The sequence below is a fragment of the Aptenodytes patagonicus genome, chromosome 1 (assembly GCF_965638725.1).
Source record: "Aptenodytes patagonicus chromosome 1, bAptPat1.pri.cur, whole genome shotgun sequence".
NCBI lineage: Eukaryota > Metazoa > Chordata > Aves > Sphenisciformes > Spheniscidae > Aptenodytes > Aptenodytes patagonicus.
In genome coordinates, this window is record NC_134949.1 from 9,905,655 (window position 1) to 9,932,764 (window position 27,110).

The 27,110-nt window shown below is 39.5% G+C and overlaps 1 protein-coding gene across 7 annotated transcripts in view; it reads left to right on the forward strand.

The window, feature by feature from the left end:
• Positions 1–446: 446 nt before the first annotated feature.
• Positions 447–27,110, forward strand: part of PCLO (piccolo presynaptic cytomatrix protein) — a 392,730-nt gene continuing 366,066 nt past the window's right edge. For all 7 annotated transcript variants that reach the window (XM_076359439.1, XM_076359532.1, XM_076359771.1 and 4 more), the window contains exons 1-3: positions 447–688; positions 6,754–8,008; positions 19,455–20,849. In XM_076359439.1, coding sequence (XP_076215554.1) covers positions 447–688; positions 6,754–8,008; positions 19,455–20,849 — 2,892 coding nt within the window. The remainder of the gene's footprint in view (positions 689–6,753; positions 8,009–19,454; positions 20,850–27,110) is intronic.

Below are 27,110 nucleotides of genomic sequence, written 5' to 3' on the forward strand. Positions count from 1 at the left end.
GCCGCGGCCGCGACCCGCCCGCTCTCTTAAGATGCGCCGGCAGCGGGGCGCGGTACGGTGCTCGCGGCAGCCGACCGAGGCGGCGGGGGGCTGGGGGTGTGCGCGGTGCCTTTAAAGGCCGGGGCGCGGGGCAGGGTGGGGCGGGGCGCGGGGCGGTGGTGTGCGCGGGGGGAGCCGCCCGCCCGCCCGGAGCATGCGCTGCGCGGGGCGGCGGGGCGCGGCGCGGTGGGCGGTTGGCGGCGCCGCACTTCCCCGGCAGCCGCGGCGGCAGCCAGCGAGCCCGGCCCCGGCGCTGCCGCCGCGCGGGGCCGTGGTGGCGGCCGCGGAGCCCTGAGCGCCCGCCGCTCCGCCCGCTGGGGAGCGGGGCTGCGCGCCGGCGAGCCGCCCCCCCCGCCCGGTCTGCGTCCGAGGGCAGAGGAGGCGAGCGGGGAGCCGCGGCGGCGGCCATGGGCAACGAGGCGAGCCTGGAAGGAGGCGAAGGGCTGGGCGCCTTCCCCGAAGGGGCGGCGGCAGCCGGGGATGGCGGCGGCCCCGCGGCTCCCTTGCAGCGCCTGGTCCCGGCCGGGGTGGAGGCGGACCTGAGCCAGCTGAGCGAGGAGGAGAGGAGGCAGATCGCCGCTGTCATGTCAAGGGCGCAGGGGCTGCCCAGAGGGAACCTCGCCGGCGCGGAGCCGCCTCCCATGCAAAGGCACGCACGGAAAAATCTCCCTTCTCCCGCTCCTCCCTTCCCCCTTCTCCGTCTCCTCGCGGTGGGGCGGGGGGCGAGTCGCAATACGGTCCGGGCCCGCTGCATCGCGAGCAGGCGATGCATTTTGCTGGCTGAGGGAGGGAAGGGGGCGGCTGCACGAGTGCGGACGCTAGGATGGAGCCTGCACTCTCCAGCTTTCCCCGCTCCGGTGGCTTCTGATAATAACGACGGTCCTCGGTTCCAGTGGGCTGTGGCCTCTCCCCTTCCCTCCCTTCGCACCGATCCGGAGCACGGGTAGTTTCAGGGTCTAGGGAAGGGAGAGAGCTGCAGACAACGTTTCGGTTTTCTCTGTGTGTGTGTGTGCGCGCTTTACGGGGCTGGAGTGCCCCACAGCTCAGACAGTAGCCTGGGGAGCTCTCCCTAGGGCTGATGGGCTCTGTAAGCTTCTCTTTCTGGAGAAAGAGATTCTTGTTCAATCTTTCAAAGCTTTTGGGCATAATGCATTTGCTAGCTATTACTCTGCCAGTTCTTAATCTCGACAACTATCATTTAGTTTCATTAAATAGTCATGGATCGAGGAGGTTTGTTTCAGTCTATTTTTTCCCCCTTATTTTTCTTCTCTTTTTTTTTTTCCTTTCCTTTTTTGTTGAAAGGGGAAAGCGGCGAAATAATAGATTAGATTGATTGCCGCGGGATTCACTATTCTGGACGGTGATGGCTTTACCTCGCTGTGCATCTGCGAAGGCCAGGGTAATTTCCTTCCCCTTTCTTTCCCTGCCCCTTCGTGAATTCACTGCCCGACGTGCAACAAGCCCGTTCCCCCGCCCCGGCCCGGGGCCGGTTCTCTCCGCGGCGCCGGCGCCGGCCTTCCCCGCCCGCCGCCCGCCCGCCGCCGCCCGTGCCCCTGTCCGCGGTCCTGAACTCGCCGGCGTCCCCCGCCCGTCATCCAGGGCCGGCGTCTCTTGCTCTCCGTCTCCGGGGCTGGGTGTGTTGTTTGTCTTGAAGGAGGGTGCTGAAAGGAGCCTCCTCGACTGACTGTTCAACACGGTTCATGTGTATTGACCTCACCCTAGATAAAAGCATATTGATTTTATATAATATCAGGTTTATATAAGTGAATTCCAGAAGAAGAGAAGCAAGGAGGGTGGGACCAAATTCATCCTTGGGCAAACTACTGAAGTCATTGGGATTATACCTGAGATGATGGTCTCCATTTTTTTAAAACTGGAAATCAAATCTTCCTGGTTTATGTCTTGCATAATTATTAAAAAGGTATTAACACTGTATGTAAAATACAATTTTCCATTCAGTTCAGGGCTCTACCCGACTTCTATAGATGTTAATGGGAAAAAAAAAAATCTAAAAAAACCCCCCTATTGGTTAGTTCTGTGAAACTAAGCTCAGCATTCCCTTTTGTATAACAGTCTATGAGCAAAGACACAAAGACTTTAGAAGTTTATTGTTTCATGCTGATGTTCCAGTAAAAAGTAAGATAAACGTCCTTGGAAGATTTTTAGAATAGGCTAAACTCATTGCAATGTGAATATTTCTGCACTTATAAATGGCTGCTTTCCTACAAACGTATTTATGATATCAGAAACTACTTTGATCTTGTTAGTGTACCATACTTTCACTCTCCATTTAAAGTAAAGGCACACTATTTGTGAATTACAGCCTTTTAACTTTTAGTCAAAGCTGACATTTTAACATTCAGTGCAATAACCTATCAACTAGCTTCCCTTGTGGGGTTGTAGCAGTTCCCATCATAGCATCTTTGTGCCTGTCACACTGTAATGAGGTTACTACTTGTCTCTGCTCTTGTTTTGTGGCTTTACTTGCTCCTCTTGCACACCTTTTTTTGCTATTGAGAATGCTATTGCTACGAAGAATGATGGGAATAATTATTAAGAACCTGATCCAAACCCTTGGAGCAAGACTCTCCTAAGGACTAAGGATCAGCCTCTTCCAGACTTCAACTTAAGTAAAGAACTAGCCTGCTGAGACTCAGATTCCTTAGCTTCAAGCTTTTTTTTAGTCTGTGTGGCCAAAAGAAACCAGATGTGGAAAATACCTCTTAACTGGATGCTCTACAACTGTTGTTCCCAACAGCTTTTTTTTCTGGTGTGGTTGTGCCAGTCCAAATGTTAAGTAACTGAAATAGTGATCAAAAGAGGAATTCTGGCTTCCAGTGTATATAGCCTTGCACTATGACAGTGTCCCTATTGCATTGTCTGTTAGGTTTTTTTCATGTTGTTAACTGGATTTTTCATCTGTGATTTCCGTTATAACATTAGCTGTTCTCTAGTCTTACCTGAGAGACTAATAATTATTTCCTATTCTGAATGCTTTCATTCCCCTTCCAAAGTAACCCAAGTCTTGAAGTGTACAAATTCTTCATGATTGATGATATCCTGAAGTAACAATTTTTGCAACTACAGACTTTTTAATAGTAAGTGATGTATGTACCAGGACACATAGTTGCACCTTCACCTCCGTAAAATACATGCTGTAGCTTCTAGGACTTCTGTAGGCTTTGAGCTCTTAAGTCTTCAAAAATGCGATAGCTAAATAAACGCGATTAATATTTACTGTGCATTTTAATATAAGCATTTAGATCTAGAGCACCTAAAGTGAACTGCCTAAATCAAATGTACATTTTAAATTTTTTTTTTTCTTTGAATGTTTTATTCTCTAGGTTCCAGTCAGAGTTTGGGATGCTTAGCACCTATGGGAATCATTCTATCCTATTCGAATTGCCTGTCTTTAGAAAACTCATGGTTAGGAAGTTTAGCTGAAACATACACAGTCAATTTGTAAGCAAGTTCCAGTTGTTCTAGCTTCATTGAATTGCTCTGTAACTGTGTCAGTGTCCACTTGCTGAGGAATTTTTCCACATCATCGGAAAGCATCAGATGACCAAACTGAATATATGAACCATCTAATGCAGCTGGTTTTTTGGTTTTGTTGTTTTTTTTTTTTTTCCCCAGTTCATTAAGTTGTTCACAATAGACATTAACAGAAAAAAAAAATTGCTGCATTTTGAGAGGAAATGCTAAGAAGTCTTGCTGAGTGTCACACTTCTAAAGCATGTTTATGGTGTATTTTCCAGAAGAAACAGGTATTTTTGTTAATGCCATCACTCTATTGACTTTAAAAAAAAAAAAAAGTTAGCCACCAGGGGTATGCATAAGTTTATACATATCTCATCTGTAGATATGGAAAGATCTAACTATCTTGGAGTTGTGTAGTTATTGTGCTTCTCTCTCAAACTATTTATAGTGATGGATGGGAAAAAGACATACCTTTTTAAATAGGTTTTTATAGTTATGGCATTCAAGAACTAGACCAATAGTCTTTTTGTTAAATCTCCTCTTGACTTCAAAGTAAGCTTTGAATTGGCTGCAATATTCACGTAAATGAATAATGATGAGCTCTGTGAATCAAGGCCAAAGTGAGGAGAAACATAGCAGCAGAAAGAAAAGAATTAGGTGAGGGAGGATACGTGGTTTTGCTTGTTGAGTCTGGATTGAAGACTTTAAGATTTTTTTTTTTTTTTGAGGATTTCTGATTCTCCAGATTAATTAAAATTGTTCAATGTCAGTCTGTAGCTGGTTGTAAAATAGTTCTAGAAAAGAAGACTTCAACTTCCAGCTACCTAAAACTAAATGGAGCAAGTCCTGGCTTTTGACAGAGGTAATATTTCTCAAGAATCTTGTCTTTTTCTTCCATTAGTTAACCATGCTCTGTTTCCATTGCTTAGAAATATTGTTATGTATAAAGGCAAGACAAGTTTGGTCTTCAGAATACACCAGCAGCCTTGCAGAATCACCTGGATTTTTTATTTCCTAGATTCATGGGGTTTTAATCTCATTTCAAGTCCTGACATCTGATCAAGTGGAAATTTATGGAGCACATTATTTTGATAAAAATGAAAGCTGGAGGAGAACTCTCTTCCAATAGGGATCCACAGTTACTTCTTGTTAATGTCCAAGTTCAATTTCTAAAAACAGTTTTAGGTTTTTTGTTTTTTGTTTTTTTTTTTTCTTCCACCTTCACACAGTAAGGTTTCGGCATGGTACCCTGTTTTCTGACTTGAGTTTTAATAGTGCCATTGATTCTTTTCTTTCTTTCCCTTGTCACTCTTAGCATTGTTGAATGAAGCCTTCCAACTTTTGAACACTTGCAATCATGAATGCTGGAAGTGGACCAGACTGCCACTAATAGACTAGGTGAAATGATTTCACTTAGTAAGCAGTACCTCTTCAGACAAACCTAAACTGCTTATCTAAATAGCAAGAAACAGAACTGCAGGTAGACCTACCTCATTGCTAAATAGAGTATAAAATTGTTCTCTTAACAAGCAGTAATGCCAAATATTTGAAGGAATTAGATTATCATTGGGCTTTTCTGAATTATCCTTGTTACGAATAATGAGTTAATCAATGTTCACTGATGCCAGTGGAAACACACCTACTCACTTCAGTGGGTTCCGCATTAAGGTTGTAAGCTTCCAGGTATTACGGCCAATAATTTTATGAGAATGGGGAAGGGTAAATGGAATTATGGAAGGCTGGAAATAGTTTGTCCTTAACAAGCATTTCATGTGTAAATTTTTAATTTACAAAAACATCAGATACAAGATTGTGAGCAAATCACATGTTGCGAGAATTACAAGCACAGAAATGGCTGCCACTTAGCTTTGTCCTTTCATATTGGCATTGCTAGGTATGTAATGAAAACTCTAAATATGAATCAGAAATAATACTAAACCCATGGTAACATTAACAGTGTAGAATATATTTTTCAATATGTCTACTATATCTGATTCTGCAGACTTCTGATAAAACTCTTAAACAGAATTGTGCCTTTTTTTTTTTTTTTTTTAGTTAAGGAATACAGTTAAATGTAATGACTGATTATTTATTTTGCTCATGAATGCCCATGACGAAATGTCACATCTGGAAAAACGAAATCACAGTTAACTGGATTTCTCAGAGTGAAAACTGAAAATTTTATATTTGCAACACTGTTGTGGCACTGAAGAGAACACCACATCTTCCAGCAAAAGCACCGTGATAGCACTGAATAGAATATTTTACTACATCCTTTAGCAATAGCATTGAATACAGTATTATTTCCTCCAGCTGCAGCTGAGTATAGCAACAAGTAGAATACTATGCCACATATGAAGACATGATCTTGATTTTGGTTCCTACATTCTTAGTTTTATTTTCTCCTATATGAAAACACAGCAAAATGTTATTGTTAGAGAACTGGGAAAAATCCCTACGTAATGAGAGATTTTCTTTTTACTGCTGGGCAGTGTGAATTGTTGAGATGGTGCTGGGAGGAAGCTCTATAGTAGTTCTATATAAAAAGAAAAAAAAAAAGCTTCAGGACTAACTCTGTGAACGGGCATCTGTTTTATCTGATTGAAAATTCTTCTGATTTGTGAGTGGACGGGTGGAAAAGTAAATACTTCAAAGAGAAGCATATACTTCTTAACATACCTGGCTTTTAGCAGTTTAAGTCCCTGCTGCATATTGAATTGTAAATACATCCAAATTTTGTACAAGTAGCCAAAACACAAGTACATAAACATTTTGTATTGTGCAGTATTTTTCTTGGGCGGCTGTGCTTTGATCTGCTAATTTTCTGATACCTCTGTTTCTTTTAGTCTTCTCTGTCTCCCCATGTTTGTATCCCAAAGGATAGAGTGGAGAGTTAGTCATTTGGATTTAGGTAAAATAGGAAGTTGTAGCTTTGAGTTCTTCAGGTTTCTGAAGAGAAAATTATCTGGTTAAACATTGTTTTATTATTTAGAAAATAATCTAATACGACAACAGTCTATGACTGAATACTTGTATAAGCCTTTATAGAATAATAATTTTTATTTAAATACTTTTTACATGCACCTTATGTTATAAGCCTTGGTCTTGCAAACACTTAAGCACCTGAGAAACTTCATAGTGTTACCAGAGCACTTCCAGGGTCAGATACATCTGATTTTCTCATTTTTCTAGTACTCTGCATTATTTTAATTTTACTACATTTTCTGTCTGCAGACATCCTGAGCTCGACACAAGCCACCATCCCAGGCAACCAGGTAAGCCTCCAGATCCGGGACCACCAAGTTTAAGTAAAAGCAGAACAGTAGATGTGCTGAAGACAGAACAACGGGCGCCTGGACGGAGCCCTTCTTCTATTAGTCTAAGGGAATCAAAATCCAGGACTGACTTTAAAGAAGATCAGAAGCCAAGTATGATGCCCAGTTTTCTCTCAGAAGCCAATCCATTGAGTGCAGTCACTTCAGTTGTGAACAAATTAAATCCTTTTGATTTGATATCGGATTCAGATGCAACCCATGAAGAAGCCGGTAGGAAACAAAAAATTACCCAGAAAGAGCAAAGGAAACCTGAGGAGCAGAGGGGTCTTGCAAAACATCCAGCTCAACAACAGTCTCCAAAGCCAGCTGTTCAACAACAAGGACCTGTCAGACCTACCCCCCAGCAAACTGAGTCTTCCAAACCAGTGCCTCAGCAGCAGCAGCCTGGGGAACCAAAACAAGTTCAGAAACCAGGCCCTGGTCACCCAGCAGACTCTAAGCTAGAACAAGCGAAACAACCACCCCAGCTGCGAGGACCACAAAAATCTCAGCCCCAACAGTCAGAACCAACAAAGCCTGTTCAACAACAAACTTCTGCAAAACCTTCATCAGGCCCAACAAAACCATCACCACAGCAACCAGACAATGCTAGAACGTCATCCCAAGCACCACCTCCCACGAAACCGTCATCACAGCAGCCAGGGCCTGTAAAACAACCATCTCAACAGCCGGCACGGCAAGGAGGTCCTGTAAAGCCATCTTCCCAGCAAGCAGGGCCTCCAAAACAGCCTTCTCAGCAACCTGGACCTGAAAAGCCATCTGCTCAGCAAACAGGACCTGCAAAACAACCATCGCAGCCTGGACCTGGGAAACCACCTCCGCAGCAAACAGCGCTTGTAAAACAAGTGCCACCACAGGCAGGGCCTACAAAACCATCTTCTCAGACTGCAGGGGCCACAAAGCCCCCAGCTCAACAGCCAGGACTTACAAAACCACCAGGCCAGCACCCAGGGCCTGAAAAACCCTCGCAGCAAAAGCAAGCTGGTGCAACCCAACCCACCGAGTCCGCCCCAAAGAAAACCTTCTGTCCTCTTTGCACAACCACTGAACTGCTGCTGCATGCTCCAGAAAAGGCCAATTACAACACGTGCACACAGTGTCATACCGTAGTCTGCAGCCTGTGTGGATTTAATCCTAATCCTCATATAACAGAGGTGAGTAGTTTCTAAACTGATGTTTGCTACCAGAGCACAAAATTAAGTTTACCTTCGTTATGCTGAAACATCAGATGTGTTACAGTGTATCATCATGATCACTTAAGGCCTTAACAAGTTCCGTGAAAAAAAATCATGCTATTTGGGAAAACTGCTTATGAGTAAAAGGGGGTGAAATTGGGGGAAAAAAGAAGGTAATGGTTCTCTGTTTGTACAGCGTTTAGAAGTGTGTTCTCATTTCCTCATATAAAAAGAGGAGAAAACCCAATGTGGCGCTCTTGCCATTTTCCTTGAGTTTAAGCACTCACTGTCTACATTTATAATCTGACTACAACAGCCGTGCTAATATGTTTATAAATAAGTAAAATTTGCTGCTATAAGAACTAACTAAGCAAAAAAATATGAAAATGACTCTTCATAGCCCTAGTGTGTGTTTTAGAAAAGGACGTGGGGTGGATTTGCTTTGTAACTGTGTGAGTGTTCATTAGCTGAAAGCCTGAGTCATGAGTTTTGACTTGGTGATACTCCGGTTATTTCATTCTTGTGGGACGTTAAGAAAGAGATCTCTGTGGACTATTTGTAACCTCGATCACCATTCTTGCTGTAATTATATAACATAGAAATGGCATAGAAAGTAATATTAGGACTTCAAATGAACTTATTTTAACCTGATGTTTGCAGTAACTTGATTTATGTGCTTATACATATCCTTTACTTGCTCTGCATGGGAATAAGACTTCATATGAATGTCTGATCTTTTCTTATTGCTTGAACAACTTCTCATACATCCTGATATACTAATTTTAAATTTGCCATGTAGTTTGGGTTTGTTTTCAGTACCAACACTTTTATCAATTTATAGAAAGTCAAGCACAGCAGACCTGGCACTGAAGACTAACTAGTGATAAATAGCCGGAAGGGGTATTTAGGAAGCTTATTTTTTGCCTTGTTTTGGTATTAGTTTAGCTGATCAGAGATACTGACAGGAAGAAGTACAGACTACTACTATATTTTGAATCTGACAAATAATATCCCTAGGTTTAAAATTGAATCAAAGAATTTCTGAGGCTGGAAGGATCCTCTGGAGATCATGTAGTCTAGCCCTCTGCTCCAAGCAGGGTCACCTAAAGCAGGTTGCTCATAGCCAGTTTTGAATATCTCCAAGGGTGGAGACTTCACAGCCTCTCTGGGCAACCTGTTTGCTCAGTACCACAATGATTTAAAAACATTGCTAGCAGTTAGATTTCTTTTCGGTGCGCATGTTTATAAGTAAAAAAAAAAAAAAAAAAAAAGTATCCTTTTAGGTGGGTACCTGGTAACAGGCTTTTTGCATTCAGCAAGAATATTATTTATTGATTTGTTGTTAAAATTGCAAATTTAAACCTGAAAGACTAATCGCAGTAACCATTGGTAGCACATTGCGTTGTTTAGGAGTGTACTCTTGTCTGAATTTAAGGAAATTGAGGATTGAGATGGTTGGCATTAATGCTTGGACTGGAAAAGGAGTGACTTGAACAACTGTGTGCAGAAATTTCATAGCATCTGCAACTAACCAGGTGCTCAAAGATTATATTATCAGGGCTTATATGAGGAAAGGTCATAAAGCATGTCATTCTGGACAGTTTGGGGTAAAAAAAGACATATTTATGTATAACGGACAAGAAATGTGATGCATTGATGTTAAAGTCAGAGAGGAACTTTTGTAAGAAAACTTTACCTTCAGGTTCTGACAGAATGATTTTAGACAAAAATTTCTGACATTTATTTGTGGGTGCTGAGTTGTTTATTTCCGTAGTGTGCTCCTGGAGTCTGTTGGAGCTCCAAGTTTGTCTTCCTTTATAAACTTCAGATTTCCCATGGAAATGGTCAACAGCTTTGGTATGTTCAAATGAAATGGATTTTGAGAGAGAGAGAGTTTATGTAAGAAGATCTCAAAGTATTTGGAAATTCCATCAATAACTACTAGTTTTTGAAGTGGGTACTCTACAAGTGTGAAATTCAGGACTTTAAGACAATAAATACAGCTGTATTTAAGACTAACTGATTGCATACATATGTAAAAGCAGATTTGAATTTCATATTACACATTGATATAAACACAGGATATGCATTTATTTCATGATGAAATCATTTCAGTAAATGAAGGTATTGGACGTCTAATTTATTCAGCTATTAGTTCCAATCTCCTGACTCCCACTCAGACTTTTCTCATTTGCTCAGCTTTGCACCACCAGCTGTCTTGCTGAAACTTCATTGTGGGTGTCCTGCTCCAATCTGCAGTGAAGTGCAATGAAAATCACATCTGACTTTATTACTGAACAGTTGGAGCAAAGTAATAGAACATGCTCTGGCACATACAAAAATCTGACTTACTTCAGCTGCAAAGGTTCCCATTTGAGTTATTCTCAAACTTTCCTTCTAGTTTCCCTTTCCTTTCAATATTTAGATTATTGACAAAAGTTTCTGATTCCTCCTTTACAATAGTTTACACATTTCTTCCTGTCTAGCATGAAAACCATGGTTTGCGTCTTCGCTGTCAGTTTTCTTGATTACGGTGCAAGTTTTTTCTTTTGGCTTCTCTTATTTTAAGTTCTTGTAGAGTGTTATTGACCAAAAGTCTTTGTCTCTTACCCATGCACTTATATATTTTATATATAAGTATATATATATATACACACCCATGCACTGACTATATTTTCACCTCTTATTGTTATACTTTGACTCTTCCTGCTGTTCTTTTTGCCAAGTTTCATGATTCTGTAATCCTGTGTTGTGCCTTTACCATGCCCTTTAGAGCCGCTGTTTTTAGTTATGTTAAAACACGTTACCGATCAGAAGGCAATAATTTCAAATTGGATGTGGGGAGAGTGAAAGGCATTTATTTAGAAAACAATTTATATTACTTTTGTTCTCTAACATTTTCCCCTGTACAGCTGCTTGAACTACCTTCTTAAGATAGTCTTCTTACAAGTTTTTTACAGGATAGTCCAGTGTTCATAACTGAGTGAATTACTTTTCCAATACAGAGCTGTCTAAATTTCTATATTCTATATTTCTAGCTGATTCTGGGAAGAATATAGCAGGCTTTACAAACTGGCTCAGGAAGTAGATTGCATGCCTTGTAAAACTATTATAAAAAGTAATAAATTTTTTTTTAAAATTTTTATTCATTCTTTTAATTTAAACCTCTATTAATATGCAGTAGTACATGCACTCTGTCTGTTTTAACTCACTAGAGAGAACTGTGTAACTAAGAGCCGAAAGTGATACCTGTATTGCCACAAGGTCAGACCCCTTGAACTATTTCTCTGAACCATCTGACATTGCGTTCCCCTTGGGGAAAAGGGATAGTTGGTATCTTCGTTTTGTACAGCAATCTAGAGAGAAAACACACCATACATAATGTGTTCGGTAACATATGTCTCTCTAATCTGTCTAGGTATTCACACTCCACTCATCACCATGGCACATGACTGCCTAGCAACAGTTGCATGAAGTAATGGAAAAAAATTATATAAACAGGTTTGATGACTGGTACTCTATTCCATTTTCCTTTCACACACATCAGAACCTTGTAGCAGGTGTGTATTTATTCTATTACATGGTGATTTATTTTTTTTAAATTTTGTTTTGCCAAAACCACTCCCATGAGCCATTAGCAACAGAAACCAGCACTTCCCAAAAAAGATTCAGCCCTTTAGAACGTTTGAATAGGAGTAGGCTTTCTGAAAATGAGCAAAGACATCTGGGGGACTATCCATTTTGTTCAACACATGTATAGTTTTTGATAAAGCTAGGCAAAAAGCATGAACTATTATAGTTAAATCTAAATGACCAGTGCATATGCTCAATAGCTGGAGTAAATTTTCATCCCTGTGAACTAGTTATTGGAAGACACATACAACACGGACTCAGCAAGAATTCAAAGTGTAATAATATATCATTACATTCTTTATGATGGACATTTGTAAAGTTGATGATCAAGTGGCGTGTTAAAGCTGTTACTATTGGAAACTTGGTTGTATGTGAGCTCTGCTCCATGAGCCTACCCTTGGTGAGTATGTGTGCATATATGAATGCCTGTCTTCTAGGTAGTTTTTAGGAGGGATTCTTTTTCATGCATTTTATCTACGTTAGTCTGTATTTCATCCACTGTTTCAGTATGCTTTTGAGAGACCATTTAAAATTAGTCTTGGAGCCAGATACAATTTTTTACTTAGATACTTGCTGAAAATTGCACATTCAGATAATGTGAAGCTGTGTATATTGATGTAGGATTTGTTTACTTGCCAAAAGCTCTTCTGGATGGAGGCAGAGTGAGTTCTAAAACATATATTATTGGTTCTGACTGTTTTTGAAACAACATGTCTGTTTCAAAGTTGACTTAATTCTAATAGGAAAAAGAGGAGGGGAAAAAAAAAAAGGTCAAGCCTCCCAAAGTAGAATGTATGATTTCTGATCAAGTAGGACATTTGACTGGATTTACACCTTTATTTTTCAATTCAACAGGAAAAATAATTTTTTTAACCCAATCTGAAAATATTTTCTTGGGGTTTTTTTTTGTTATTGTTGGAATTTTTTTTGGGGGATGTCTATTTTGGCTCTCCCCCCCCCCCCTAGGTAGAGCTAGGAATTTTCGTATCAGTTGCTCTAGATACTATAGCCTTGGTTTTTTGCTCTTTCTTTCTGCTTCCATTTTTACGTACAATCATATCACTACCTTTGGTGATTTAAGAGTATCATGATTTGGTTCAAATCTTCATAATAATTTTTGGTATTTGTTTTTATTAATGTCCTGCATCTTTGAGTATCCCAAACAGTAGCAAATACTTGGGCATGAAGTATTTTCAGTAACTAAAGGGAATTTAAGCAGTCAGAAATGCATTAATTTTCTTCAGTTATTTTCATTATTATTAGCTTGTACAGGGAAAGGAATAAATAATATTTTAAAATACTATTCATATAAGGAAGATGACTATAATTCTTTTGGTGAATCCAAAGATTTTTTAACTTTCTTAAAGTATTAGTTTAGATATCAACTCTTAACTGTGCTGAAGTAAAGCTAGATAGAGGTGTTCTGTAAAAGAGGATGGTGTTTAGTCTGGCTTCAAGCTGATCAGACAGCAGATTCAAACAAGCCTTGTTTAGTTGTCTTTTAAAATTGAACAAAGTTTGAAATATTTCTGTGTGAAATATTTGTTTTGGTCCAGAGAGTACTTGGGGTGTTCCAGTGTTACTAACACTGCAGTCTATATGGAAATGGAGATTATTCCCAATTTTTGTGATGAAATGAAGTTAGTATAGTTCTTTTAGTTCTGCCCCTAGCTAGAACTGCCACATAGGCATTTGGGAAAATTGTAAAGATCCTCAAATAGAAGGGTTATGGAAGTACAGAATACTGTTTCTCTCTGTGGAATATTCTTAAACGCACTCTCACGCCCTTTCTCTCTCTGAGGAAGACTATGAGCCTGTATTTCTTATATTTCTGCTTTACATTTAGGATTAGATGTATTAATAGTCTTGATGCACTGTGGATTTTTCTTTTTTTTCTTTTTTTTTCTTTTAAGGAAGGGGCAGAACATAGAAGCAAACACCTATGCATGGCAAATAGTTTCTCAATATTTTAATGGGGCAATATCTTACAGTATGTTGGAGCGTTTTCTCGTTAGCCCAGAAAACTGTCCTGTCCGGTTTATAGCACAAGTAAATAATAAATTAATCTGCGTAGCTACAGATGTCAACTGCAGTGAGCCATCTGCGCCAGTATTGCTGTTGCTCAGCAACTGTAATTTACTACTACGTTAGGCCACGTGACGTGGAGATGCTGTTTGCTGGGTAATCCCTGGGCAGGAAGCGTGGCCCAGCCCCGCTCCGGCCAGACAGCATCATCCGTTTTCAAATCCCAGCGATATTCACTCGGATGCGCTCTGTGCAGCACAGATGAACTTTCTTAACCTTTTCTTTGCCGCTGTCTTGATTTGCAGTTACATTTTTTGTTAATCATTCATGTGTTTCTAGTATATTGAATCTAGATGCAGTTAATGAAAGCAGTTAGCATTTGTTGCAGTGATGCATGATGCAGTGCACTGAGCTGTGTTTAAAAGCCTTTTTCCTTGTCCTATGCATGAGGCAGCTTAAACACATGCTTGGCTATAAAAATTAACTTTTAGATATCCTGAAATACTGGCGTTCAAAAAAAAAAATGTCAAAAGATTATATGTTCACTGTTTTGCTTTATGATTCTAATTATATAAACTATAAAATAATAGTCCCCCAAACACTCATAGTTCATATGCAAGCTATAGCTTTTTTGTATTAGTAATTTTAGCATAGTGGAGTACGTTTTAAGATTGTGATAACTGCATAACACAATTCATCCAGTAATATTTTTTAGCAGTTTTAAAATAGCTAAGTAACATTTAAAAATAGTCTTTTAAAACTGCTATTTAAAAAGTTTGCTCAAACATTTAGCACCAAGCTACAGTAACCACAGATTGTAACCATTGCTGTGGTTTGTGGAATGGATACCTGGGGAACATCCTGCTGACTAGAACCTAGCATCATTTTTGTGAGCATCTTCAGTCAGTGTTTCCTGATAAACTTCCTAGTTGCCTTTTATAGCTGATATATGAAACAAAGGTAAATATTTATTTTGCAGTGATAATCTATTTGCCTCAAATGAGGATCAATTGCATACTGTGTACAATAGTTAAATGTTTGTTTCTGTGTAATTACTTTGCATAGCTGAGATCTTATTCATGGAAGGATGGTGTAGAAGGAAAACTTTGTCTCTAGTATTGCCCAGGCTTGTTTATAAGACCTTTTCAGTTGTATGTCAACATACTAATTCAGTTTGTTCTCTGATAGAAGTTGATCTTTTTTGTTCATAACAGGATTTTCTGATCTAGTGTCTTGTCTCTTACGGTATTCTACCACCCTATATGAAGCTGCATAAAATCATGGGCTCAAGTGCTTTATTTTTCATGTTTCTCTCATCATCTTGGCAGAAATGTCTGCTAAGAGCCAAATCTGGATTCCTCACTCCTCTCTAAAATCATCAGGAACCAAATAAACTGATGTGTTTTCAGACTAGAAACTGGTTTTGTCAATAAAACTTTCGGGCAGTGCTGAGCAATGTCAGTGAAGTTCATTTAGATATCTGTGGCAGTGTAAAGGCTCTATATATCTTTATATTTCTGTGGCGATGTAAAGGGATGTTAATATTTTATGCATATCTTAAAGTTCCTTTTTATAGTACCAAATGACTGGTCTAAATGAGAATGAGACCCATTGCCTTAGAACGTGGCTCTGTTCTGCAAAAGGACTGTTAAAATGGCTTCTGAGAGCTTCATTCATATCGTGTGCCAGTAATTTTTTATGAAATATGTTTGATCTGCAAGTCAAAATTTCTTTCTCGCAGTACATCTGGAATCTTAGAATCGAGCTGGATTCTCTTCCTCCTCTACATCATCTGCAGGAAGAGAAATTGAGCACGCCAGTCGATGCACTCACTTGCTGACAGTTTTCCTATTGCTTTTGGTGGGTTTGTGTAGTTAGAACAAATCTGAACGCTTTTGCAGGAAGGAATAGGCTCCAGATTGCCTTCAGTTGTGTTGACTTTGTTTAGGATAAGGAAAAATGAAGTGTAGCTCGTATTTGTTATTGGAGTCAACTGTTAGATTATGAATGAATAAAGAGAGGTGAGCTATGGAACATGGTGCTGTAATTTTCTTCAATGTGTCTCCATGGATGTTGTTACTAAAACACTGTGAATAACTTCATTTGGTGCTCCCAACTAGTGGAGTCTTTATGAAGCTTTTTTAAGATGTTATGGCCGATGAATACATAAAATATATTTTAATTACTTGTTTGTTGTTATGAGGACATATAGTTTCTACATCAGAGAGTTAGAAAGCAAGGTAGCACTTTCTGTGTTTGGTAGTTGAAATCTAAACAAAAATGCTGCATGAAATCTGTCAAATTTAAAGTCCTAGTCATGACACTTAACAGCGTGGGTCTCGGGATGAAGAAAATCACATGGATTCCTTCTAGAAATAAGACCCAGCCCCCATCTACCAGTGTAAAAATAGACATCCTCAGCATCAAAGAAGAATCTCCTTTAAAATTAGACAGGAACTGCAAAAGCTCAGGTGTTTCCCTGGAAACTTTTGCTATTTAATTCTGGGTAGAGATATGAGAGATATGGAGAAAGAAACTAGAAAGTCATAGAACTGCTGTCCAGGAAGACCTTTAAGGATAGACAAACATTAGTATTTTAGGTTATCTACAGCAGCAGTAAGTTTTACTTAATCTGTAGTAACATGTAAGAACATCTGTGTTTAACAGACACCTGCTCCCGTTAAAGTTTATGGAAAATTTCTGTAATTGCAGTAGAATGAACAGGCCAGTGTTTGATACACAACTGCATCATGTAGCGCACTTCATTTTGAACTCCTGCAGTTCCAATCACAGAACTACAGTTTATGCAGTTTTGTGTTTGTTTGAAGATGATGTGTGTAAGTTATCAGCTTGAGGGTTTTGGCACTTAATTCCTCCCATGCATTTCAGTGGGAGGAATTTTATGTCTAAACCAGAAAGATTTGAAAAATAATACAGTGAAGTAAAACTTCCTACATTTTTCATTTTGAAGTTCAGCTGTAGGAGTAGCAAATTCATTTTTATTTTTAAAGGCTTCAGTTTAATACCAAGAGTGCGCGTATATATATGTATATTTTTTTAAGATAAGGAAAAAAATAATAGGTGAGAGTTAAGGTTTTGTCTTCTACACAGGATTGTGTTGAAAACTGTAGTATAGAATTAACTTTTGTTTGAACTCCAGTTAGGTAGTAGAGTCAGACTGGACCAGCTGCATGTAGAAGACAAGCCTAAATGCTTATAAATGCAATTGGAGTCTGGACACCTTGGACACCTTAAACATAAGAATTATTCAGACTACTTATTCGGTAGCCCCACCCAACCCTACAGCTACTTCGTTTGGGGCCTTAAAGGTGTCACAGTGACTTAAAATTAGATTTTCTGGAAGCTGAGTGAGAACAGGTAGGCACCTGTTACTGCTATGGTTTCATCTGGTCATCTTACTTTAGAGTACAGCACTTTCATTAAAGAAATAAAAGTAAGAGGCAAGTGGAGGTGTCAAAAAGCAGGAGTAGTGAATCACCATGAAAAATGCATTGTCCAAATCTTTGTAAAAGTTCTGTGGTTAGTGGGAAAAGACATTCCTCACTTAGGCTTATTAAAAAGCTCCTCACAGATCCTATCTTTCTCCACCATAGAGGAGAGCCCACCTCCCTAATATAAGAAATCTTAATCGCTTTGCCAAAGCCAGACAGCTGTGACAGCTGAGGTGGATGTTCAGAGTATGTGGCTTAAGTCTGGTCTTCGATTAGACTTAAACCTTCTAGAAAACCCTTAAGAATTAATCCAGAAATGGTTATTAATATGTATCTAATTAAATTAGATTACTAATATCTAAAATCAGGTGTCATAATTAAGATTTACTTATTGCAAGTAATTGTCCCTTGGACAGCGGACTTGTAGGGGAACTGATCACCAATCAAACAACGTGGGAGTTAAGCTAAATGTAATCTTTGCTCAGATCCTCTGTGCAGTTGTGAACTTAATTCCTTTAATAATTCAAAGCAGAGCTGAAACACGTGTTCCAGTTTTGTTTCAGTTGGTTTCACTTTTTAACAGTCATTTACTATATAGGTTGCAAGTAGATCAGAGAATTGTTTAAACAATCTAAAAAAATTGGACTGAAAATGGAAGATAAAAGCAGCATTATTATGGATGGTAACTTGATTACTGTGAATTTACAGCTGGGGCCAAAATGGGACATCTTTTTGTGAAGCTGTTAGTAATAGCAAGCTCATATTCCAGAGTGTGTATATACTGTGTTTATCAGAATAATTGGAATAACTGTGTTTTAGGGAACTGTGTCCAACTGTTCTTTTAATTTTTGCTGCTGGAAAAATACAAGGCTGGCAAAGCACACCAAAATAATGAATTCATTGCCTCAGTCCATGACATCAGAGTTCTTTCCTTCCAGTGAGCTCTGATATTACGCAAAGTCTTTCTTTGCATGTAGTACCTCCAGTTTCATCCCATGGTGTACGGCAGAGATTTCAGACCTGAGTGAGAAACAGGATCCAGAAATCTTCACCCTTGGGGGAAAAGATCTGAGTCTTATATTGTGTGTCCTCCTAATTGCAGTTTCCCTCTGTTGCAGTGGTGCACGCAAATGCCATAGCTGGTATCCTGCGTTTCACTCTCAGACTAAAGAATAGAAGTAGAGCTACAGATGACCTGCAGGTGTAGGCCCATGGCACTCTGTGCCATACTGAATGGCATTTTTGCTGCCTATAATGTTTCTGCTAGCGATGCAAAATGTGGAAAATAGCACGTGATGCTTCCTGACCACATGTTGCTTTAGCCTATTTGATCCTTCCTCAGATTGTGAGGCTTCACAAAAGCAAAGGTAGGGATGACCACTTAGGATTATTGGTTTTTTCTGTCTTATTAGAAAATACAGTATCCCTGTCATGTAGTACTTCTTGGGAAGGAGAAAAAATGTTTTAAAGTTGCGAGGTACTAAAATTGACAAGAAAGATGGGTAAATACATTACTTGCCTTATTCCTTCTCCTCTGTGTTGAAAAGAGGGGCCCATTGTATACAGGCATATGGTAATTACCCTGGGAGCTTCTTTTAATAACAAAGGAATTTTGGGAAACCTAATTATGGCTCTTAAAATACCATCAGGGCTTAGGCAAAGCTCCTCACTGATTTCAAACGAAGACTTGCCCTCAAATTGGTGGTGAAATGTGTGTCTGTGTCATATATGGTGTCCATTAACACACCTCTGTGCCTAGTCCATTGGATACATGTATACTGCCGATTCTTGTGCCCTGTAATTTAAACCATTACCAAAACCATAAGCTATATGAAGAGCCTGATAGATGTATGCTTAAAGGTAATTATGCATTTACTGTGTTTTAATTCTGATTATTGTTTTCTGTCAGCAAACTTGATGTGTCAAACTATTTTAGCAGTATTTGTCTTTTTTTCCCTATTCTGGCAAATCATTGCTATAAATGCATCACTGCTGGGTCCCATGAAATTCCAATGCATTTTTTCATTCTGCTGGGTTTTTAATCCTCCAATATTCAGCTGTCTGTAAACTGAATGTGAAGTCATTAGAAGCATGGGCTCAGTGATAGCTCGAATCACAGGAATGTGGAGAATAATTAAAAAATCAGTTGGGTGTGTTCACCTCAAAACAATATTAGCGGTAATATTTCTCCCTTTTTACACAGAAGTCTGAAATATTGCAACAAGCCATACACTAGAATAGCCTATTATTATGTTGATTTTATTAACTTTGTCTTATCTTAATTATAATACCTTTAAAATGATTTTTTTCTGCAGATAAAGGAATGGCTCTGTTTAAACTGCCAGATGCAAAGAGCGTTAGGTGGTGACCTAGCACCAGGTCATGGTCCCGGGCCACAGCCACCTCCACCCAAACAAAAGACGCCCATTCCACCTTCAACAGCTAAACCATCTCCCCAGCCACAGCCAGTTCAAAAGAAAGATGCTTCTCCAAAACCTGATCCTTCGCAGCTAGCAAAAACCCTGCCACAGAAAAAGCAACCGTCCTTGCCTGGGTCTCCTGTAAAATCAAAACAACCCCGTGCTGAGCCTACTGAGATCCCCCAGCAAATAGATCCTACTCCAAAGTCTGATCAGGCCAAGCCAACACAGGCTGAGGATAAGCAAAAACAACCCAGTGTACAGAAGCCTACGACGGACACTGTGCCTACCTCTGCAGCACCAGGGCCAAAACAGGATTCGGCAGGTCCCAGACCTGCACCAACTCAACAGAAAGTGACAGATTCCCCAAAGCCAGAGCTTGTCAAGCCATCACAGGACACACATCCAGCTGGGGATAAACCAGATTCCAAGCCCCTTCCACAAGTGTCTCGGCAGAAGTCAGATCCCAAGCTTGTGTCTCAGCCCGGGGCTAGACCAGATGCCAAAACTCAAAAGCCTGGAGAGCCAATGCAAACAAAAGATGATCCTAAGAAGTTACAAACAAAACCGGCCTCAAAGCCTGATACCAAACCAGCTCCCAAGGGCCCACAGGCAGGGGCAGGTCCCAAGCCAGCGCCAGCACAGGTGGTGCCTCCACCCCAGCCACCTCAGAAAACTCCGGAGCAATCAAGGCGTTTCAGCCTTAATCTGGGAGGCATCACTGATGCCCCTAAGCCTCAGCCTACAACACCACAAGAAACAGTTACTGGGAAGCTCTTTGGATTTGGAGCTTCAATCTTCAGCCAGGCCTCGAATTTAATTTCGACAGCGGGTCAGCCGGGGTCTCAGACATCAGCCCCACCTCCGCCTGGTCCTGCAGCAAAGCAGCCCCAGCCTCCATCACAGCCTCCAGCCTCTCAGGCAGCCCCCAAAGAGGCTGGTCAGGCTCAGCCTCTTCCAAAAGCTGTTCCTGTAAAGAAAGAAGCCAAGCCTCTTGTGACTGAAAAATTGGAGCCATCAAAAGTGGATAGTGTTTTAACGACTAAAGGATCTGATTTAGAAAAGAAACCTGGTTTGGCTAAGGATAGCAAGCCTCAGGCTGCTGAAGCTAAGAAACCTGCTGGGCTGTCGGAACTGGAGAAAGCCAGCCAGCCTAAAGTGTCTTGTCCCCTTTGTAAAACTGGACTAAATATTGGTTCTGAGGATCCCCCCAACTTTAATACGTGTACAGAGTGCAAGAAAGTTGTGTGCAATCTCTGTGGATTTAACCCAATGCCGCACATAGCTGAGGTAAGGCGATGGAGTCTGTATTTACCCTGTGTTCTTACCTGCAGGCTCCCTGTGCTGTGGAGACCAGTCTGTAGCTGATTTTTAGCTATTGAATTGTTGAGAAAAAAATTGAATGTTTCATCATCTGAGAGCTTTTAAAATTAAATATCTGTGTTGTATGAAACTTGGTCGGTAGTCAGAAAGTACTTCCAATGAATTTTCTGCAGATTAAAGGAGTCTGGTGTGGATGGTTGCTAGGTTTTTGAAGCATAAGCAGATAGTTAATTATGGTTATGAACTCTTTTGAAATTGGTGCTACTATAATACAGCAAACTCCTGTACTTTCAGTTCATCATGGGATAAAGTTCTTTTTCATATGCTTCAGTATTGTACGTTAACGTGTGCTTCTTTAATCAATGCCCCTGATTCAGACAATTATTGAATGAAGGAATGTGTTAATGCTTAGTTATTCCCCTTCCCTCCTGTTTAATATATCCCTAAATCTGTTCCATTAATCTCATTCTGGCTCTGGAGTCTTTGCACATGCTGATGTACTTATTAGGAAGGTTGAAGTTTGAGTGATACCTGTGTGGTGAAATATGTAATTTTTTGGTGTGAATAATGTAAGGTGCACAAAGTCACTTCATTCATTAAGGAGCGTGAGTTTGAAAGTGCCTTTTCCATGATTGCCCAAGACAGATCCAGTAGGGCCAACTTATATTTAAAAGAATTAAGCAACTTATTTCAACAGTTTCCTCACATTCCACATTTTTACCCTCCTTCCTTTCTTTCTTATAATTTTTTGGCAAGGGGATTGGAAACTTTATACTAGCTTAACAGAAAGGTGGAGGCACACCTTACTTGCTGTATCAATTTGGCAAGTTCAACTCAACAGAAGCAGACCACCTAAAAATACTTGCGAGTAATTTAAATGTGTAAGTTGGTCTGTGTAGCACATGAGGAAAGTGGCTGTCAATGTTGTGTCTTTGAAATCTGAATGAATAAATTAGAAATGGCTCCCAGGGTTAAAGGTTATCACATTGCTGCCTTAAGGTGAGAACTAATGTTAGGAGAAATAGCAAGTTGCAGGGAAAATATTGCTTATGTTGTCTTCATATGCTTTTTTTGTGGATTGTTTTCTGGAATATACTATAATTTGAAAGGCATTTGTCCTACTATAATAAGCACATTTTATCTAACTTATGAATATGTTGTTTACTGTCTTTGTGGTCATTTAGGTCAGAAAGAAAGGTCTGAAAACACAGGAAGATTGATCAGTGATTGAAAGCCAGGATTCAATTGACTTTTAATGCTGCTTATGCACTGAATTCCATCAAACACACACATTCCTTCATCACTGTCCAGCTCCCTGCCCCATACACACACACACGCATGTGTGTGTATACACACACATACACACACACACACTTATTTAGGTCTTAAATGTGAAAAATGCATATGACTTTCTCCAGAGGCACTCTAATATGCATACACAGAATACCATGGAAACAAGATGTGTCAGTTCTGGTGAAACACTATGCTAAAATGACAACTGCGCAAGTCCTGGTGCATGAATTTACTTCTTCAGAGTTGACTTACGTGTGATGGTGTGGGCCTGCCTTGTGGTGTGCAGGTTTATATTCTCTGTATTTCTTCTGTTTAAGATGAGAAGGCTGGTATTCTGTTTCTTTTCTCCCATCGCTGTTATTGCTGGAGGATTCTCTCTGTTTCCACTCTTTGGAATATGCAGAGCTTGAAATACTATTGATTTTCTGTACTCTGACTTCCTCATGCCTTTCTTTGCCTCTTTTTTGGCTCGCTCTTGCATTTTCTTCTTCCTTATACTACACATTTCCATCTCTGTCCACAGTTTTCTATCATATCTTCTTTTTTCCAATAGTTTTTGCTAAAAATTGGCAAACTGCTTTTCCTTGACAACAGGAGGTAGTTTGCTTGGCTGAGGACAGCCTGACTTTCCTTTTCATGATGATGGGAGACAGAAGAGGGAGCTCATCCTCTCCTCTCCCAAATGAGCTGTGTAAATAGTGTACTTAACCTCAGATAGCAATTCTGTCCCTGTATGCACTGTGTATAGTATATACCTGTTACATGACAGAAACATGATGATGAACAAACAGTTTATGGTCACTATCTTACTCTTCTCCACCACCAAACTTTTCTAACATGTTGAGTATAGTCTTGGAGGTTTTATTTACTTGTCTCTCTATTTTTGGGGGGTTGGAAGGAGAAATAGAAATGCTTTTTAAAATTGGTCTTTCTGGTGGTTTTCTACCTAATTATTTTATTCCTATATTCTGCATTCAAATTAAAAAATATCATTCCAGAAGGCTATATTCCCTCTTGGCCCCACAAGGTGTTTTGGATGAACAAACATAACAGGTATTTTACAATTTTGCTTTGGGGCTGCAGCTATATCACAGTGATCCTAACAGGCGCTTATGTATTATCTATATATTGTTGCCTCAGTAATGGATGAAAGAGTTGAGTTTTATTGACTGAGTGACGGCTGAAACCTTGTTGCCAACAAAGCTTGTATTGGGCTATATGGTAAGAATCAGTCCCATGGAGCAGGGAAGCAAGTGGTTCACTGACAAATACAGAGGAGCATCTGAACTCTGTGGGCACTTCTACCTTAAGATCTGTCAGCAGGGAATGTCTTCCAGGCAACGTGCTGCTGTACTGCAGACATGGCTGAGAGTACTTTTAAGGGAAGAAGGTGCTTTCTTACAGTGGCAGTTGTTTGTTCTTGCCTGTATGTGACAGAAATAACTTTCAAAAAAATCTTTAAGCTGCTGCAAACAGTTGTTCCTCTAATAACCCCTCTTCTGCAGGAAATAAGAAACTAGACTTTCACCTACTCTAAATCAACAATATGCTCTTCAGTGAAATTACTCTGATCTGTGCAAGCTGAGAATTAGGCTAGAATACTTTTTCTTAAAATGGGCCGATTGTTCTTTTTCTCCCTGATTTGTTGATCCAACAGTCAAACAGTTATTTACTTAAATAGTAATTTATCCATGAAGCAAACAGCCACAAATGATTACATAAATGACACTTGATAGATTTCAAAGAAGACCCACAGGACCATGTGCACCCTAGTGCATTAGCAGACTCCTTATTCTGCCATTTGCTTAATAGGGAGGAGCACTGTTTACCAGCTCTGTAATTAGCTTTCCAGCTCAGGTAGTTGGAAGCAGCTCTATTTTTAGTAGCAAAGCACAAGATCGCAACTGCAGAAGCCAGAAATGAAGTGTGTGGCAACGACCATTTTGTGCATTTAAAACTCAGTGAAGCTGTTCGGAATATTGAACAGGAGCGGAGATGGTTGCCTATAATGTAATTAACTACGTTGAGGCAGCAGAGTGAGGTATATAGAACCTGTGATGAATTAATGTAGTAGTAAAACAAAAAAGAAGACTTAAAAACTAAGCCAAGGAAAACTAAGATATCCAAATTTGTAGAATTTGCATGGGCAACAAGAAACTAACATCTTAGTAGAGTCACATGTTATGAACAGAAAGAGCTCAAAATGTAATGTGTGTATATGTGAGTGTGCTAATGGATTTAATCTAATAGAACTGCCAAGGGAACAACAGAAGCACTTTTTAGTCTACTGATAGCTATAAAATTATCTGGAAGGGTACTTGGAAGTAAAAAAAAAGTGCCACGTGTGAAATAAATTATTGGGCCTACAGAAAGGAGAGAATTGTTTTGAATGAAGGAGGAGGACGGAGGACTGGGGAAGGGCAGAAAAGACATCATATCTCAGACTTGCTAAAGATTTCTTGTTTGAAAAAGATGTAATCTGTTAGACGTGATCAGAATAGATAATACAAACAATTTCACATAGAGTGATGTTTCTTAATATATTTATTATGGAGAATATTGTCTGTATGAAATTGTTTGACAAGGTTGGATATGATAGCAGGAGTCTATAAGCAGGAGTCTATAAACAATGACCTTGATAGTTCCTGTCCAATCCATATTCTTATGTCAAAGATCTTTTTTAAAAATGGATGTATAACCCACCAAAAGAATTTAGATGCTTTTTTGATAACTTATTTTCCCACTGTTACATATTAGACCAAACTAAATATTTTTTTTTTCTTCTCACATACTATGGAGGGAGGGAAAAGCAAAAAGATAAACTAATTTTCTAAGTAAGAACAATGCTGTCATTAAACGCAATTGTATAACCAGGTTAAAAATGGTACATTGCTTTTCCAATAAGAACTTCTAGAAGTCACAGTAAATAGTTAGCATTTTGGAACTGATATAAGCGTCTCTGGAGATGAGGGGAGCTCTCTTGTCGTGGCATGTTGTCATATACCTGAATACATCTTGGGTTCTTGTACTTCTTCCTAAAATCCTGCAGAAAGGGTACTGGCACAGGTGGGTCCCTGGTGTAAATTCAGGCAGTTTCTGTTTTTCCAAACTTTCACTGATATCTAATTGCAAATGGAGTGAGGCCCTCAGCAGGTGTGACCCATTATTCAGGCTTTAATATTAGGCTTTCAAAAAATAATTTAAAAAACACGGAAACCTCTCCTAAGTGAAATGAACCCTGCTATTAAATGCCCAAATGTGGTTTGGACTTCTTAAAGCAAGTATGCAGGAACATTGTAATGTAATGAGCCATCTATGATTTTAATGAAAATCCCTAAAATGGTGTACTGCATCATCTGAGGTGACACCCATTGCCTCTCTTTAATTTATTAACAACTCTGTATTATCATGTTTTTTTCTATTTGAGAAAGCTCAGACCATTCTGCAAGTTGGCAGGTTTAACTCCTATTAGAAGTTCCTATCTCCTCTGTTACGTTTGGTGATGAGTTGTTTTGGAAACAGATGGTGTCTGGGAAACACTGAAGAAGAATTTGTGCTTAAGATACAAAGAGACAAACAACCACTCCTTTCAGTTGCATAATTTATCTTCTCTGCCTCTTCCCTCTCCCTTTATATTTAAAGCTCCTTTTAAAATTTTGATTGGAAGAAAGTGAATGCTATTATTGTTTAATAACAGTAGCCAAATAATACAGAACATAATAGGCTAACACAATGTATTCACTAAAGTTTATGGACATTTTAGCCATTAAATTATAAGTCTTTATAATTGAGAAAATGTTAAAACTACTACTAATTATTTTGAAAGATAAAATCTGGTATTGAAAAACAGTGTGCATGTTAGATGATAAAAACCCCACTGTATTTCTTGACTGTCAGAATGAAATTAATTTAACTCCAAATGAGGTATCCTACTTCTCCTGTTTAACTAATTCAATATGCATAATAGAAACAACATTAAAATGGAAATATTTTTAATAGCAGAACGACTCACCTTTTCCATTTTTCCTGTAAAACACCTATATTGTATATATACAGAATGGATGGGCTAATATGGAATGACCCTTTGATGGATGATTTAGTCAAAACTGAACACAGATAAATATTAAAAAAAAAAAAAATTAGTGCCTGAATTCACCTTTGAAATAAGGCTGAAGAGTTTAAGCTTCATCAACAGAGTTAGGCTTCTGGTATTCATATTTGCAGAGGTATTTAAATGCTTAAAGACAGAGACTTGAGTTGTCTACAATACTTGTAAGTATGTTAGGAGCTTCTGTCCTTTTCTGATGCCTCAGCGAAAGTGGTGTTCCAAAAAATCCTACTTTGACCTGATGATTCTCCAGAGGCCTGAACGTCTGTCTTTTGCACATGGCTTGAGCCATTTCTTTTGAGCAATGTCTAGCTTCTGTTTAAATCCCTTTGGAGTCCAGACATTAGATGAAACCCCTTTTGGGATCTGATTTTGGCATGTCTTTGGGAATAGTTCACCCAGAAGCAGTAGTGTTTGGCATTAAACATATCATCTATGGCTACTTTATTTAATAATAACAATAATAATAATGAAGCCTGCTCATGGTCAAGTACAATGTGATGGTGGTTTGTTGAGTTTATTTGTTCTCCAATAATATTATATGCAAAATACAGGTCTGCAAATAGACATGTGATTTAAGGACTCCCATCCTCAGATCAGGGCTGTTACTGGGATGCTACAGCCAAGCTTCTTGTCTTCCGGTCTTCTCCAAGACCCCATGAGTTTGCACTCTTTGAGTTGCAACAGAGGAAGTGAAGCCAAGAGTAAGCCACTGCATCCAGATAAGCTAATTAATAGATGTCCTGTGATGGTTTTGTTTGAATTCCTTGTCACTGTAGAGGGAAATGAAGACATCCTTACTTTCTCACAAGTTTCTCTGAACAGAC